Genomic DNA, 16,619 nt, shown 5'->3' with positions numbered 1-16,619 from the left:
TTAAGGTTAGGGAGAAAATCATTCCCCGCCTCTAGGCCTGTTAAGTCACTGACAAAAGTAGATTATCCATATTTCCCACAAATTTTCTGTTCTGTACCCACAATTTTGTTATATATTTATGTTCACATGATCTGTAACGGAGGCCTACTTTTTTTCATGCATATGTTTCATGACCATGACCCCCCCCCCCCCCCCACTCCCATGAACCACCTGTTCAAGGGTTAACACAGTCTTTTTTTCAAGTGCTGTGACGTAGACCCACTCTATCCACAGTTACATCCCGTGTGCTAAGAAGTCCACAAGCCCCATATATCCAGCTACCTAGCTACAAGAAGCAAATTCCAGCGACTCTTGATGGTCCATAGCTCTGTGTGTATTCTGTAAATGTTTACCCTTTCGCGCTGGCAGCATGGTATAATAGACTGGCGATACGCTAACCAATTTTTCATTATCCATGTCTGACTTTAAAGAAACAACAAACACATCGTTGTTTTTTAAACAGGTGAAGCTTGAATAGGGAAAATACAATTTAGCAACAAGTGAAGATAGTTTTCAACAGCACTTATCAGAGCTAGAACGTAAAGACGGAAGGTGTGACAGGTGGTAAACACTGATACAAGCAGCCGTAGGCAAAGCAAAAGGCGTGTCCACAAGTCAGGTTGTTGCTGAAATAAACGGTAGTTATACACCGGTTACTTGATACTGGCACTATAGACTTGATGGAATATTCTTTCTCCATATTTTTTTTCCATAAAACGTAGAGTCGACAATAAAATCAATCGTACCCCAAAGTTATGCATGCCCCTTGTAAAATCACTTTTCTCAAGAATAAAATGTAGGATAGTGGGTTGTTAATGAAGATAAACTGTATATGTAACACCATGGTTTCCAGTTTTCCAGGTAAGAGGACAATCTACGTCTACAGCAGCAGCTATACTGACAACGGGATCAAGATACCTGGACAACGTCACAGCAGTTACAAACGTATCAACACCAAATACAACGGTTACAAACTCCACAAGCTCAGGTGAAGATATGTTTCTTAACATATTTCCTCCTACGCAAGTGCTGTAAATATTCACCTGTTTTTCGAATTCATTACTGATTTTATTCTAAATGTTTCATTAAACTTCTTTGGGTTGCTAATACATGTGCAATGTACATGAGAGAAACAAAAAATGCAAAGATAATTCAAAGCTTTTGCTGAATCACAAACATTGCAACACATGTACATGTACACTACCTACTAAAAAACTAGTATTATACAACTACATGATACCGTGTCTTATAGCTTTGGGCTATAAACATACTCCGATAAAATACTAATATTACACAACTACATGATGCAAACGTCGCTTCAAAACGTGATAAATTGGCACCCTGTTTGTTTTCCCCACATCCACAGAACCACTGACAGCGCTCGATGCAGAGAGCACCAGTCGGATGATCATCCTCATCGTGGTGTCCGTGCTCGTCGTTGCTGCCGCCGTTGCCATCTGGCTGATGTGGCGCAGAAGTCGCCGGGGACTTCCAGGCCGACCTAACGGCCAAGTCGCGCGTCCCCCCGCGGGGACTGAGGACCTGTCCACGGTACTACAGAACCCGGGCTTCATCTCCAGTAGTCCCGAGAGCGAACAGTTGTCTGGACTGCCGATCAGATTGGTAGAAGGTGACGCTGAGGATCCCACGGTTTACCACGAACTTCACACCTCGTCACCGAGTCCGAACGAAGAGCTCATGAACGAGTTTTACCCGATAGAAATTCCAGAGGATGACAGAGGATGATTCCAAGAAGTCATTAGTATTTATCTGAGTTTATTTAAGTCTTAATTTACGGGCATCAGACCCGTAGAAAGAGAACATACAACTACACGTACAGTGAACCCGTTTCAAAGAACTTGCAGTACAGCGAAGAAGCACTTGAGAGATGATTTTCCTTAATGGAATAGTTTTGCGCAACTGGATAATTTGGATGCATTAGCTTGTTTGAGCACAAATGTACAATAAAGGTCATTCATTCATTCATTATATACCCTGGCAGGCCTTAAGGCGTTAAACATTAAATGGTATCTGGCACTGTAACAGAAGTTATTGGTTTGTTGTCGCGTTTTTGTAATACATGGTGGATCATGCAGGTCGTGGTCTTTGATGGCTTTTATGTTGAAGTATTTAAATTTGTCTAAAGATATCTTGCAAGAATATATTGCTGGTTACAAAGTAAGATATTGTATGTCTATTGCTTGTTTGTAAGACACTACCCACTGTATGAATGTAACGCACGTGTATACTGGGTGCATAATGGCAGAGGACTTTGCCGAAAGAAAAGCCCATGTTGAGATAACCTTAGTGTCATGGACTGGTGCTACCGTTAGCGGTATATTTTCTGGATATACCGAATGATTGGTACTTGGCGCAATTGTTTTATGATGTCGTTGTTTCTATCATTGTGTTTCAAATAAATGTGTAACAGTAATGTTTAAAAGCTTACTATTGCATGTATGTCTTCTTTCAGCGAGTTGTAGTAGATACTGGTGCCTCTTTCTTTCTGTGACTGCAAAATTTCAATACAGTTGTTTCTTGTCTTTAGAAACGCATCATGAAGCTATATTGACAAACCCGTGCTGTCACGTTTTGCTAACTTGACCTGGCTTATACACGCAATGGGTGTGATAGAACCACCAGACTTCCTTTCACCACAACACAAAAGACATTTTACACCCAGCATAACACAACAGAGCTAGGTAATGTTTCAATACCCACCACAAAGTCATGACTCCAGACGTGATACAGTGACTGCAAGCAACTCAACAGAGTTTTCATGCTGATAATCGTTGATATCTTCGAGGAGAGATGGACTTCAGACTACTAAAATCGTTTAGATGTAGATGGGCAATCATGATGAACTTGCCATTTTTGCTGGGTAAGTATACGCAAAACTACTGATAGCTTCGTCAGCTAAGAAACGTGTTAGCTCATAGCATAAAATCCTGTTGTACAACGTCTTGTTGTTGAGCGTTTGGACGGCTAGTGTATGTGATGGGTTGTAGCTACTTTACCTAAGTTGTTTCTTTCCTACTTCGCCAAACCAGTTGAAAACACATCAAAATGTACAGTCAAATCATAACGAAAACTGGTAAATATACCTGTCAGTCATAGCTTATGTTCAACTGTACATCTGAATTATCATATTTCATTGAATGTAGATATTACTGTGGCAGTTTAAAAATTGAATAGTAAATTTGAACAATCTTGAATTTTACAGGTTTCCTAAATATTGCAAGCTGTTTGCCAGAAGGGATGGAGACAACATTGGCAGGACCAAATACTACAGCCATAAGCACCAATACAACTGAAGGTAACGCAATAGGCGAGTCTTTGTTTCCGTCTCGGTTGAAAGGACCACAAAAGGAATCGGACACCGTGATCTACCTGCTGTTCCTTGTTATGAAGTATTGTCAACTAGTGATAGATTGATATTCATAATTTGCATTAAAATAACTGCACTGTTGATATAGCTAATTGATGTTTGGTTTTTATTGACACTTTCACAAACCGTCATTAAAAAAAATTAAGGGTTTATGTAAATGAGTATGTAACAAATACTCATATTTGTTGATACATATTGTATAAAATATTGTGTAAAAGCGACAATATACTTACAGTACGTCTTATGTGTGAGAAGTGGACAGCTGGTCATTACACACAGGATTATTAATATTTGTGTCAAAACGAAAAATTATCTAATAGGCGTGGTCACATTGGTGAGGTGTTAGCCCAAGTAGAGGTACATGCGGTCACACGTACAGTTTTGACTACAGGTACAACTCATGGAGTTACATGCATTTTGTAATATGTATTTCTTTCTTACAGTACCGTACCACTACAATGGATGGGCATCATACGGCACTAAAGTGATATTCCCTACGGTAGCCTGTGTTGTGCTGGGGTTAGGGATGTGGATGGCATGGGCGAAGCGCCGTCACGAAAACCGCCGAATGCGTCGCGACAACCAGTACGAGGTGCCCGAACAAAACCGAACAGCCGAGCACCACGACGAGTTGGGAGCCTCGCCCGATGGCCACCCGATCGCTCTGAACAACTTTGAATACATTCAGATGGAGGAACAACCCAGTCCTCAACAATCTCCAAGAACTCTTGCTCGTCTCACAAGCGTCTCCACGTAAAACTGAATACTTGAGAGGTCTACATATGCTTGTACCATCCAATACGTTTATGCAGTAGTACTTCGTAATTGCCATGAAAAGTATATCCATTTTCAGAAAATAACTATAAGGTTATGACTGAATTTCCAACTCGGTATGGACCAGCGCTATTCATGGCATTGGATCCAATTTCCCGAGGGAAATTCTATCTAATTTCAGGTGATATAAAAGGATTAAGAAAAATCATAACAAGGTAAATTTGACAAGACCTTAGCACACTCAGATAAATCTATGCATAGATTTACAAAATGGTAAGCTATATCCGTTGCATTTGATGAAATATACAATGCGTGAAAAAAGAACTGTACTGTGTACATCTGAAAGCAAAATATAATCTTTATCAAACCACCTGTTGATATGGATATGTGACCTCTTTACGTCAGTGTGTCATTAAAAGAAACGGAACTCTTTTGTGTAGTTGTCTTCTTCGAGTAATCACTTTGCAAACTACAACACAGATATCATAGTAACCCCAGTTGAGAGACGTAAAACCCTACACTCGCGTATATGTCTACCTCATATTATCACTTTTCTCCCAGTCGTATCACTGTTACACTGAGTAAACAATTCTCTTGCCGTTGTGAATAGAAGGGGACATATCGATCACCGTATAAAGCATCAAGCGAAACGGTAGACACAAGATCGTATTTCTTTCACCTGTCGCTTGTGTCAACAAGCTGGTAAAACGTAATCGTGCTAAGCCGGCACTAGTGGGTAACGGTTGATGAGCAGCTCGTCCAAACAGTACAAGGTGAGTAATCTGTCATAATTAAGAATCTTTGACATCAAACAAAAGTATGATGGGCCTACTAGGTAGAGTCCTATCAGTTTTGCCGTAAGTACATAGTGAAACAACGATGGTTCTTGGTGTTTGTGATGTGTGACATTAAACATTTGGTGTCCATTCACATAGCCTCGAATTCAAACTGCGACATTTGGCATATGACATAATACGGTAACGCATTGCTTATGGTTTATCACAGAGCCTAATCACTAGAGTGACCAAGATTCAATTTCATAAAAAAACGATCATAAACAGCTACTACTAAAAAGAATTAAGGTACTTAATATTTCCCTTTTATGTATGACCTTTCACGAGGTAATTTATAACTGTCAGAGTCTAACTGATTGAGCTGCGAAAATCTATCATTCGGTTGTGTATATCTGTTTATGTGTGCGCGTGTATGTATGTGTGTATATGTGGGTTATGCAAGGTGTCTAGCACTGACAGTTTTCTCTTGTGCATGTGTACATGTATGCTTTACAAGGATGTTCCTAAATGCTGAACCAGGTCAAAACATATCATTTGATATTAGTAAAACCAGCTAAATACATTCATTGTCAATCATTCTATTAGTAATTGGTGCCGAGTTTTGCTTTTCATACTTCATATTGGTTGATAAGCAGTGATGATTGACATTAGAAATATTTACATGTAGGTTTAGAACATGATGTATAGTACATTCGGGGAGGTAAACCATGTCATCCAATCTCATTTATAACAGGAGGATCATGTTATGCATACATGTATGGTAACGCCCGATTGTTGTACCCTCTAACTATCACCAACATTCAACAACTAAGTCAATGTAAACATTGCATTTTTTTGGCTATGATTCATGTTTTGTCATTCAAGTCATTGCCATTATATGTTTAAACTTGTGCTCGCATCGTAGTGTGCCCAAGAGAACGTGTCCAGTAACTGTCTACGTTTGACGTGTCCTGACATTTTGTTTTATTCTCTTACTACAGTTTTAGGATGTTCAGTTTCTACCGTGCTGTATGGTGGGTAGCCGCTTGCTGTTGTTTACAAGGTAGGTATGATGTTGCAATCGATTTGCTGTACTACAATTTAAGGCCATTATTCGCCTTTGTGATAGAGACGTCAACCCTTAATAAGTATGGAATCTATGGAATAACTGTCTAAACACATGATATTGTATCACCATTATATCACATTTAGAATAAGATACAATCAGTTTGTAATCATAGACCGATACAATCTTCTAGCCTTTCTGGTTTCTTATTTTGCTGTGTCGAAACAATTTATTTTTTCTCCGTTTCTTCTTCATTTTCTAAAAAAAGGTCAATGACCTCGACCTGGCGGCTGTCAGTGAGCCTGTCACCATAGTAACTGGTTAAGCAGCAGACTATATTTGGTGTTAACAAGTGGCAGGACAGAGATGGAGGGGCTGGTAACTATACATATATGATTTTTTTAGCAAATACAAACAGGCTACACCATGTAAAAGTAACACTATGTGCACGTATTTGCTTGCAAATGTTACATTTCTTAGAGTTTCTTCTTTTTCCATTTTCAGCATGTTCATCAGACCCATGTACAGACTACACTGCAGACGAAGAGCCAAAGCGCAGCACTCAGTACAACGTTACCGCGAACTCTACTTTACTATGTGATCTCGGCCTCTCTACTGGATGGTACCGCTTTACAAGCGCGGCCGGTGGAGAGATACCAACCACCTGCCCTCCGCAATTTGCATGCGGTACCCACGAACCCATGTGGTTAAACGGCACCCATCCGGTAGTTGAGGATGGGGAAGTCGACCGGACTGTCTGCGTACATCACCTTGACCAAAGCGGAAGTGATTGCTGTGGTTTGCAGGTTAACATCCGGGTTAGAAACTGTAGCGGCTTCTATGTGTACTACCTGACAAGCCCGCCAGGGTGCGACATGGCGTACTGTGCAGGTTGGGAAAACTTTGCAGATGCATTTTACCAATTAAGTTTGATAAAGTAAGAAGGAGCCTGTAAAGTTTCTATATTAGTTGGATGTGCTCATAACTCTTGCTTGAATGATATGATTTATTTGGGATGTCCATTGACATTTAAAGATCAGCTTCAAGTTGATATACAAAAGTTGAATATATTAAACATTATCATAAAGCTAGGCTGTATGAACCAATTAAAAGCCTCCAGTCCTACTGGTCAAAAAGAATGGTCTGATGAAGATGAAAGCTGAGCATTGCTGACACTTGTAGCAATGGTGGGTCTCAACTTTTTGAAAATGTCAGTGTCAATTTCAATTAGCTATTATATAATTATAATGTTAATGACCCACTTTTTCCTTGATGCCCGTGGTTCAATAATGCAGTGACCTATATCAACAGAAAAAACTAGGGCTGGGTACCGGTATGGTGTACCGTACGGTGTACCGGTATAAAACCGGTTTTTCTTTTTGGACAGGTCCAGAAAAAACGGACCTGAAAAAATTCAGTAGACCAGATGTTGGACCTATTGGAAAATGAACAGATTATATAATAGGGCATTTACACGTTTTGAGGCTTACCGGTCGAGGAAAATAACAAGAGCAAAGTAGAGTATAGTCTATAGTCATTTCTACCAAATTTTACAGTCAATAGTACAGAGGCAGTTAGCCTTGTAGGATGTTAAAACGCCAGGGGGAGTCGAATACACCACAAAACAGGTGTCCTTGTTGCAAAATGGACCATTGTTTGAGTATCGTCCAGTCACAAGTTCTTAAATACTGAATCAGGTCCAGGTTCAGGTCCAAACCTGGACCTGATACTCTGGACCTGAACAGGACCTGGACCTGAATTTTCTGTACCGGTACCCACCCCTAGAATAAACCATATTCAGTTGTTACAGTAGTAAAGCCGCACTGCGCTACTCACCATATGAAGAAGCGTATGTCACTGTAAACACCTTGATACAAGTCATTAACCCTATATATATAATCATCCCCAGGGACAGAGACACCGTGCCCTGCTGGGACCACCTCCTCAAATTCTGACTTCACACCAGGATGTTTCAGTAAGTACAGTGTCCTCTCAATCACAAATGTCACTGATAGTCAACCAAATATCCATGTAAACATATTTCCTTTCATACCTTTATTGATCAATCCTTAATGGATGTTTGAATCGTGACCTATTGATATGAAAATATTGATAATAACTCTTCAGATGCAATGTTGCCTTTGACTTCCTTATGAACTAATCATCATAATAACATCATATCATGTGTTTGTTAAGGGAAGGAAATCTGACAGCCACAGTACGTTATTCTAAAAAGTTACAGATGGAATAGTACACTAATAGAAAACCTAGTGCCATATCTGCACATCTACCTACAGTTATAGTATCCACTATCTGCTTGTGAGTTTTACAAAGTCAAAAAAGCAAACATACTAAACTTGACATCTCATTAAGCAAAGCTACACATTTTGTTTCGACAGCTCCCAACAACCCGGCTGTGACGACCAACACAGCAGCAGTGATCGTTCCTGTGCTGTGTATCGTGTTCATGCTGCTGTTTCTCGGGGGCGGACTGATACTGTACAAGGGGAAGCGCTACGGACATGAGAGAAGCGTGCACGTATCGCCCAGCCCTGTCAGAAGGAAATACAGCGTACCGACCATTGATGAGTGAAGTTTTTAGTTGAAATTAGTAACGCAATTTGGCATACGCCATCTTTTTGGACTAGAGATAATCTCCAAGCAGATCTTGCGGCGGCATAAGATAGTATCAGAAGCTTGGGAAGGCGTTTAGCCGGCAGAGGAGTTTCATTGGCCAAAGCTTAGAGATATGTGAGAGTCATGAGCTGAAAACTATTTGTTTTCACATGACTCACTGATGAGGACAAAACAATACCCGAAGGCCTTCAAGGCTACTGTGAGGTAACATGAGTATGGCTGGAATAGCAATTCTCCTCCCCAATTGATGAGAAGCTGACAAGCTTACCTCACTGATCACTAACTGAATGGGAAAAGCTAGGGTTATGAAAAAATCAATGGTTGCATAGTTTATCTGTAGATACATGGCAGCCATGGGCTGAATTGCACATCAATTACAAACAGACCTTACAAACAGACCTTTACACAACTTAGATCTCATACTTGTGATACTAAAGCTACTCAGGAAATTCCCTACCCCATTATATTGTTAATTTCTCTCTACCTCAACTGGAATATTTTACCTCTACATACATACATAAAAATATCAGACTATGGAAAATTCCCTTTTAGAATGATTTGTGTGTTTGGAATGACTGGCAGCCATCTTGGATCCATTCTCATTCAACCCACCAACATGGCGACGACAGCATCTGGAGAATTAGATGTCAAAATCATATTCCAAACCTGTACCAGACAGTTTCTCTTCTAACACCTTGTTAAAAGCTTCATTTTGGATGTCCGTGAAGTGATTCTTCCAGTCCCCCACGATTCCTGATGAATATAGAAGAAAGAGGGAAAACATCTATCAAAACAAAATTTTACATATTGTACCAAATCTCATTACTTCTACCACATGTGAATAAGAAATTCCTATGGCTAACAGGTCACACTAGTACAGAATGTACATAAAGTTGGTTATATCAATACATTCCAACCCCTCTAGCTATGCTCTGACACCCCTATGTTGCTACACCCTATATTTCGACACCCCTATATGTTCTGATACCTCTGTCTTCTGACACCCGTTTCAACACCCCACCATATTAGAGGGGTCAGACATCCTCTAACCATACCTGCATACCTTATGGGTGTCAACAAAGGAGTTTTAGAATATAGGCATGTTGAAATTTATTAATTAGGTTGTTCCCTTGACACTCTACTTTTTGTCACACATACCTTTCCTGATGAATTCTGAGTTGGTGGTGTCGAAGCGACAGCGTTGCTCCGGATGTTTGGAGTAGTTGGTCATGGGGTTTTTGCTCATGGACCTAAACGAGCAGTGCTCCGCTATCTTGTCTATCGTTGTGGATGGCAACTTCCGTCCCACAAAGTCTGCTAATTTCCTAACAGTTCCATGTAAGTCCTGTTGTTGTTGTTTTTTGCAAGATAAAATATGAGTAAATTTTTGTGTTTGTGACAACAAATTAAGACTGATTGTAAAGCTAGGATCACTGTTTGATTATCAATGCAGGGAAAGTCCTACTACGTATTTGTGTGATTTTTTGTTTTGTTTTATGTTAATCTGCAACATACATCAGCTAGTGTATCTAATAAGTGGTAATATAGTCAATGAAAAATATACAATCACATACATGCAGATATTCTAGCTGTGGCCTATACTTGCACTGTATTGTTGTAAAATATCGTGCTCGGGTTTTCACATTGTCCTAGATATTCAAAGAGCAATAATGTCATACCTTTTGCATGTCTTCATATTTGATGAAAAGTAAACTAGGGTTGCTTCGATGAGCCCAGTATCCAAGGACATGGTTGAAAATAGACCCACCAACAACTGTCATAGGAAAAAAACATGATATGACTTGTTACAGTTGTAATTTTTTATCCCTAAGAAGAATTTAGAGAATTTTTTCATACATGTATATGATGCATAAAACTTGTATACGTTTAATTAAAATCATGCTTTGCAAGGATAGTTGAATACATGAACATTTGTCTGCCTCTCTTTGTAATGTTACAAGCTAATAAAGGAGGAGACATTCCTAAGAAAAATGTCCCTAAAGAAAAAGACACTTAGGCATTAATACGCTGGGTTGTGTGGCGCAATCAGCAGGGTGTTCAATTCATAACCCAGAGGTTCTGGTTTCGAATCCTTTTATGTGCCACCAATCTTGGGAAAGGCACTTATCGAGACTTCACTCATGTGAAAATAAGTACCTAGCTTCAGTTGGAGCCATCCCTCGGATAGGTAGTTGCATGGAGGTGTTAGAGAGAAGCCACACCTCGAGCATGTTCAAGAACCCACCGCACTTATTGAAAAGAGTAGGGGCCCTTTCCGGTGTGAGTGGTCCAAAATCTACATATGGGGCAATTGCTGTCATATTGAGGTCACCTCAGTCAGCGCTGAATGGCAGCCCCTCCAGACCCTTGCAATTTAGTCCCGCCTATTGTAAGCTCCTCACAGTTCAGCCCCTGGCTGTGAAGAAAGAGTAGTCAGCCTACCCAATAACAAATAACAAACAATAACAAATACCATTTCCTGCCATGAAGTCAGAGAGGAAGGAGTCCCAGGAATCTGGTGTCCTGAAACTTCGGTTGATCCCGTGGAAATAGAAGTAGGAGACTGCCACATCTTTGGGGTTCCGTGCCACACAGATCAACTGAAACAATCACAGGAAGAAGTCATGTACAGAACTGTAAACTCATATGTCTTTTCTGGTGACTGCATTCTTGCCACAACACCACATTGTATGCCTTGACAAAGTTCCTACTATGAAAGAAAACTGTTGATAAAGAACTTACTATCAATCTAAAAATGTTCATGGTGATTTTATTTTCACAGTTTTCACACTGACCTTATATGCCATGTCTGTACATTTCTATTGTATTTCTGCTGTACAACATGCAATCCTTTCAACCACAAATTTACAACAGACTGTCTGCAAAAGGTTCTTTCAACTCCAACTGCGAAATTAAGTCCAAGCAAAAATGAACGAATATTATACAGTAAATTTCAGAAGCAATTTTCCGAGTTTCCCCACCTTTCCCCTCCCTTCTTGTAGCTGCCTGGGAAGCATGTTGTATGGGAGGTGAGTTTTCCCCAGACGTGGGGAGGGAAGCTCTAAGAACCTGTCATACTCTGTCTGGCCCTCTGGAAAGTACTGATACTCCAGGTAAGGGATGCGGGTGTAGATCGGAGTGGTCTTCACTTTCTCCACATCTCCTCCATTGTAGATAAGACACAAGATCTCTTCTGTCCACGTGGTGCCTAGTTAAGTTTTGAATTTGATTCGAAATAAGAAATATTATCTAATGTTGGAAAGATTCATTATTACATTGAGTAAGATTATTGCAGTAATTTCAATTAACTTTCATAGTATAATATGTTAAGATTAACATTACATAACCTAAACTTCCAAAATTATCATAGCACTCAATTGTTTAATAATAGAAGTCAATATCACAGATCCACCTTTGACTCACACATGCTTTGACATGCTTATTTGTATGTGTACGACAAGTACACATCGCCATGGTGTTTTTTATAAACATGAAAATGTTTCACTCAGGGCAATCAGGTTTTGAGGTCAAAGGTCGACAGGAAGTCATAGTCATTGCACATTTTGCATGTCAGCAACGAACAGCCACTTCAAAAAGGAAACGAATCCGATTAAGGTGTTCAAGGTGAAATATCATAGCCGTATTTCACTTCAAGTCTTACCAACGAGATCGAGACCTGAGTTCCGCGAAGAAGTTCACACCTACCTGATCTTGGATACGTGGCCACAAAAACATCGTCCTCTTTAACAGCTAAATTCTCGATATTTTTCAACGACTCTACGTTCACTTTGCTATTGAATAATATCCCTTTATGTGTGAAATACCCGTCAGAAGATTGTTGGTCCGCGCCTGACGACATGATGACAATGTGCGGTTTGACCCACTGACCCTTGGCCTTGTGTGACCCAAACCTGATTACCAGATGTACGAAAGACGTCGGCTTAGCCTTTATGCCACCTGCCCATTACAAAAGCTGGAAATTTCTCCAGAATGCGAGATCTGATTTAGTGGGTATTAAAGGTGAAAATGTTACTTCGGCTGCCAATTTATTTCTTATTTTCAAATAACCGTTGAGCTTTGATCCAGTTTTTATTTTGCGCAAATTCTCATATCCCCAAGTTATGTTTCCAATGGAAAACATTCTTGTTGGCCTATTGTCCTGCGTTCTTTCTTTTTAATCCTTCCGTCATCAGCCAACCAACAACTTAGTACGGCTGATGACGTCAGTACTTTTTGAAATTATATGCCTTAAAAATTGCCTGGATGTAGTTTTGTGTCTATTTCTTTTTTCCTATTTAGATGTGTACCTTATAACGTTACATACACAATTCTTTCATCTTGCGAAAATGAGAGACTACCCATCATAGTTTCACGCGAGTACAGGGACTGCCAAGGGAGGAACCAGTCATTTCATACGAGGTTAATATCATGGAGATCCATACACAACGTCTGTTCTTACGTTGTCCACAGACAAACGCACTTTAATCGTCACTCAGAAAATGCATTTTCACAATAAGTGCATTTGTCTGTGGACAAAAATACAAAACCCGCTGCAGTACCGAGAAAAGCACCAGGTAAACCATTTTCGAACATTCTACAACCGCTACATACCTATCAAATATCGCCAAGATCCATCCACAACTTCTCGAGTTACATGCTGTTGACCTACATACAGACCGTCTGATCCCTGGCTCACCGTTTGCATAATTAGCCTTCTTGGTGAAGACAATCATACCAACTGACCCCTACCTGACTCGGTCAAAGTTCACCTGTAGTACACTCACGCCGGTGTCACACTTGTCCAGGCCTGACCAGTGGGTACGTTTATGTATTACGTCTTACTTCCCTCACGCGGCTTCGCCCAATGTATCACCGCTTTTAAGGTGAAATGTTTTTTTTAAGTTCGAAGTTCAAGGTTCAGGCGAATCAGTATAGTACACTTCCGTGACTGTCATTGTGACTATGCAATTTCTTCGTCAAAAGCGATCACTGGATTTGTGTGCGAACTTGTGGGTAAGATATGTATACATGTATAACCCAACAAGTGCTGGGCCGTAATCAACGTACATGTAACTTAGTAAGTACCCGGGTACCCCAGTACGTTTGTAGAAAGATCTTAATCCTTTTTACGTTTTAGTGGAAAAATCGTGCGTTTAACCTCTGTTTGCTAAAAACACAGGCTCATTGGCAATCATTAACTGCTAAACTAAGTATTGTATAAATATATCCGTATCTATATATAGACGTTATAACCGCCCTTCAGTATATAACACACCATCATGTGTATTACACAGTTCAACGTACACGTCATGATTTCCAATGAAGAATTGGCAGGCTAACACACGCACACACACACACACACACACACACACAAAGAGAAACAATATCTCCATTTTTCATGGTGGTTAAACTGTTACGATTTCAGAAAAGCTATAATAAAGTATGCTATAATTATAACTAATATTGTACAATTCCTGGGTCATATCGAATTCTATTGCACTGTCCTAACCCAACCCCCCCCCCCCAACCCCTCTCCGCCCCTCCGCCCCGCCTACATCTGTCCATATCCCGAACCACAAAACCTGTTTGATTCTACTGTTCAAGCAGAGGTTCGGCCTTCACTTTCAGGTGGGACTAAAGTTTTATATCACATCCTTACACAATTTGTACTTAAAAATCATTAGGAACTGCATTCTATTCACCTTGACCTATACTTAGCTTGTTAGAGAGCATAAACGTACAATAAATGTCTTCATTCATTGAACCGCCGTCGTAAATATCAATCTCTTCCTCCCAACCTATCTAACTCACTAGTTACCTTTTCAGTGACGCCTGAAAGACTGAACGCGAGAACACGATGAGTCAAGTGCTCGAGCCTTCCCAGCCGTTTTACTTCAAAGGGGTCAGGTTCTACCCTACCAACAGCCCCGTTGCCATGGAAATGGTAGAATCGCTTGAAGTGAGAGATGACGACGTCTTCGTCTCAGCTTACCTTAAATCGGGTAGGAATCCTTTTCTTGTCAACTCTATCTATTTTCTTTTAACAACTGCATGCTGCATAATTGTAACAAGACATTGTAAGGAGAAATTGTCAGAAAAAAATAAGTAAAAGAAAAATCACTTCTTTTTCTTTAACTCCAGGAACAACGTGGACACAACAGATCGTTTCTCTGGTATGTGCGGATGATGATATCAGCGAAGTCTGTAAAGTTCCGCTAAGCGAGCGTTTTCCATGGCTGGAAACTGTGAGATCTGGAGAGCCCGTACCGAAACTACTTGAGAAGGCCCCCTCCCCCCGCTTGATAAAAACCCACCTGCCCTATCACATGCTACCTCAGCAAGCCAAGGACGGGAGAGGAAAGGTGCGCTTTTATTAGCCTGATATCAAGCCGTATTACAGCTCCCGAGTCTCTTCTGTCCTCTCGGCAAATGTAATACGGCTGGATTCCAGGCTATGCTTTTATTACCTTCCTTCAACAATACAATTCCAAGTTATTTTTTATCCTCATCTCATTCCATACGGCACACTCTTGATTTGGGTATATTAGGCTTACAGAACAGTAGTTATGTACCAGTAGATTTTATCCATTGTACCTTGTACATTTGTATGCTGTCACTATCCTTGAATTCTAAAATTGACGTGCATCATATTAAAGCACCGGACCATGCACGCTAATTAAAAGTGAAAAGCATCTAGCATCAGTTACAATTTCTACAAGTTTGTCACGTTTATTTCTTACCAGATCATCTACTGTGCTAGAAACGTCAAAGATGTGGTTGTTTCTTGGCACAACTTAAGGCGGATGGTTAACCATCTTCCTTGTGGAACCTGGGAAGAAAACTTCAAGGAGTTTATAACGCCGGAACTTGGTCAGTATCAAGCTATAATTCTCAAGATCTGCTATTTCTAGAATCAGTACAAATTTGCTTTCACGTAGTACTACTTGTATAATGCAAGGGCAACACAATTGTCCTCTATTCAAAGCTGGGAATTGAAGATAAACTGAGGATCACTTTGTCTGCAGACATATGTTTTTGCAATTGTGGCAATTGAGTGCAGATTGTATCTTGTAAGTTTCGCTATGAAATTACTTGAAAAATAGATGAGTTGCAGTTGTTATTTCACCTGTTAATTTGTAATCTTCTAGCATGAAATAGTATGAAAAGCTGTCAGAGGAATGAAGCCGGCCTATGAGTGTGTTTGGCCACACTGGAAGCTTTTGATAATATCTTATGCTACCGTAGGATCTGCGGTACCGGATCTGCTTGGAGACTATCAACTTACCATGTGTGAGGTGTTGCTAATTTGATATGGAGCATTGCCTTGATTCGGGAGCTCCCATTTTGCTTGTGAGCCCAGTCAGGAGAAGGAATGATAGGATTCCGTCTAATTTTTTTAAAATTTATATGATTAATGGGATTGTGAATTGTTTCTGTTGATGCACAGCTTACAGCGGTTTCTGGTGGGACGTGATCCCGGAGTACTGGCGGCACAAGGATGACGGCAACATGCTCTTCATCAAGTTTGAGGACATGAAGCGGGTCAGTCTTGTTGGACAAAAATGATGACGAAAATTGTCAAACAAACCGATCATTCCATAAATGCAATTCTTTAGAAAATGACCAAAATTTGAATAAAGAAAACAACCATAATAGTACTCACAAAAGTAAATTTTGTCATAACAATGAAATCAAGCAATACCATGGTTATATTTCTCAGCATAAATGATTGTGTTGAGGTAGCGTCCACAGCAGGCTCTCTGGGCCTTTGTACGCGTCGGCGGTACAAGCGACCCAGTACAAAAAAGGATTGGTCAGCATAAGTGTAGTATGAGCAAAATAAAAGACAAAAAAGGCCCCAGAGAGCCTGCCTTGGAGGCATGTATTGATAGTTCTAAGATTATGGTCCTATAAGATCGCCTCGGACGCAAAAACCAGGGCA

General features: G+C 40.2%; 4 protein-coding genes across 11 annotated transcripts in view; 3 read left to right on the top strand and 1 right to left on the bottom strand.

The window, feature by feature from the left end:
- The first annotated feature begins 1,388 nt into the window (after positions 1–1,388).
- On the top strand, positions 1,389–4,631 carry LOC118427662. Its single transcript, XM_035837557.1, has 3 exons — positions 1,389–2,920; positions 3,263–3,355; positions 3,871–4,631. The coding sequence occupies exons 1-3, from the start codon at positions 2,851–2,853 to the stop codon at positions 4,182–4,184; spliced, it is 477 nt and encodes a 158-aa protein (XP_035693450.1). The 5' UTR covers positions 1,389–2,850; the 3' UTR covers positions 4,185–4,631.
- A 1,328-nt stretch (positions 4,632–5,959) lies between these two features.
- LOC118427653 (pancreatic secretory granule membrane major glycoprotein GP2-like) lies at positions 5,960–8,671 on the top strand. The gene is made up of 4 exons (XM_035837547.1): positions 5,960–6,037; positions 6,545–6,931; positions 7,950–8,015; positions 8,440–8,671. Exons 1-4 carry the CDS (start codon positions 5,983–5,985, stop codon positions 8,631–8,633), a joined length of 702 nt encoding a protein of 233 aa, XP_035693440.1. The 5' UTR covers positions 5,960–5,982; the 3' UTR covers positions 8,634–8,671.
- Positions 8,642–13,418, bottom strand: LOC118427649 (sulfotransferase 1A3-like). 3 transcript variants are annotated; one of them, XM_035837540.1, is made up of 6 exons: positions 13,289–13,418; positions 11,659–11,885; positions 11,151–11,277; positions 10,357–10,451; positions 9,836–10,022; positions 8,642–9,430 (listed from the first exon to the last, which is right to left on the bottom strand). In XM_035837540.1, the coding sequence occupies exons 1-6, from the start codon at positions 13,380–13,382 to the stop codon at positions 9,318–9,320; spliced, it is 843 nt and encodes a 280-aa protein (XP_035693433.1). In that variant the 5' UTR covers positions 13,383–13,418; the 3' UTR covers positions 8,642–9,317. The 3 variants fall into 3 exon arrangements, with proteins under 3 accessions (XP_035693433.1, XP_035693432.1, XP_035693434.1); XM_035837539.1 differs by lacking the exon at positions 13,289–13,418 and adding an exon at positions 12,383–12,585; XM_035837541.1 differs by lacking the exons at positions 8,642–9,430; positions 13,289–13,418 and adding exons at positions 9,441–9,668; positions 12,383–12,587 and having other exon boundaries at positions 9,832–10,022.
- Positions 13,405–16,619, top strand: part of LOC118427644 (sulfotransferase 1A1-like) — a 10,806-nt gene continuing 7,591 nt past the window's right edge. The window contains exons 1-6 of one of the 6 annotated variants that reach the window (XM_035837531.1): positions 13,600–13,690; positions 14,285–14,305; positions 14,504–14,679; positions 14,819–15,039; positions 15,421–15,547; positions 16,125–16,219. In XM_035837531.1, coding sequence (XP_035693424.1) covers positions 14,535–14,679; positions 14,819–15,039; positions 15,421–15,547; positions 16,125–16,219 — 588 coding nt within the window. In that variant the 5' untranslated portion in view covers positions 13,600–13,690; positions 14,285–14,305; positions 14,504–14,534. The other 5 variants (XM_035837530.1, XM_035837533.1, XM_035837529.1 and 2 more) reach the window with 5 other exon arrangements.

This window comes from Branchiostoma floridae, chromosome 12 (assembly GCF_000003815.2).
Source record: "Branchiostoma floridae strain S238N-H82 chromosome 12, Bfl_VNyyK, whole genome shotgun sequence".
Classification (NCBI taxonomy): domain Eukaryota; kingdom Metazoa; phylum Chordata; class Leptocardii; order Amphioxiformes; family Branchiostomatidae; genus Branchiostoma; species Branchiostoma floridae.
The sequence above is the reverse complement of the archived record's forward strand: the minus strand, read 5'-3'. Positions and strand labels throughout refer to the sequence as shown.

What these genes read in the sequence shown, in the direction of transcription:
- LOC118427662 (XM_035837557.1), top strand. Translation starts at nt 2,851, where the DNA reads ATGGACTTCAGACTACTAAAATCGTTTAGATGTAGATGGGCAATCATG. An exon ending in GAACTTGCCATTTTTGCTGG is followed by an intron (nt 2,921 to 3,262) that starts GTAAGTATACGC and finishes TGAATTTTACAG; the next exon opens with GTTTCCTAAATATTGCAAGC. An exon ending in AAGCACCAATACAACTGAAG is followed by an intron (nt 3,356 to 3,870) that starts GTAACGCAATAG and finishes TCTTTCTTACAG; the next exon opens with TACCGTACCACTACAATGGA.
- LOC118427653 (XM_035837547.1), top strand. Translation starts at nt 5,983, where the DNA reads ATGTTCAGTTTCTACCGTGCTGTATGGTGGGTAGCCGCTTGCTGTTGT. An exon ending in CGACATGGCGTACTGTGCAG is followed by an intron (nt 6,932 to 7,949) that starts GTTGGGAAAACT and finishes AATCATCCCCAG; the next exon opens with GGACAGAGACACCGTGCCCT. An exon ending in CTTCACACCAGGATGTTTCA is followed by an intron (nt 8,016 to 8,439) that starts GTAAGTACAGTG and finishes TTGTTTCGACAG; the next exon opens with CTCCCAACAACCCGGCTGTG.
- LOC118427649 (XM_035837539.1), bottom strand. Translation starts at nt 12,536, where the DNA reads ATGTCGTCAGGCGCGGACCAACAATCTTCTGACGGGTATTTCACACAT. An exon ending in TACAAGAAGGGAGGGGAAAG is followed by an intron (nt 11,278 to 11,658) that starts GTGGGGAAACTC and finishes TGATTGTTTCAG; the next exon opens with TTGATCTGTGTGGCACGGAA. An exon ending in AATATGAAGACATGCAAAAG is followed by an intron (nt 10,023 to 10,356) that starts GTATGACATTAT and finishes CAACAACAACAG; the next exon opens with GACTTACATGGAACTGTTAG.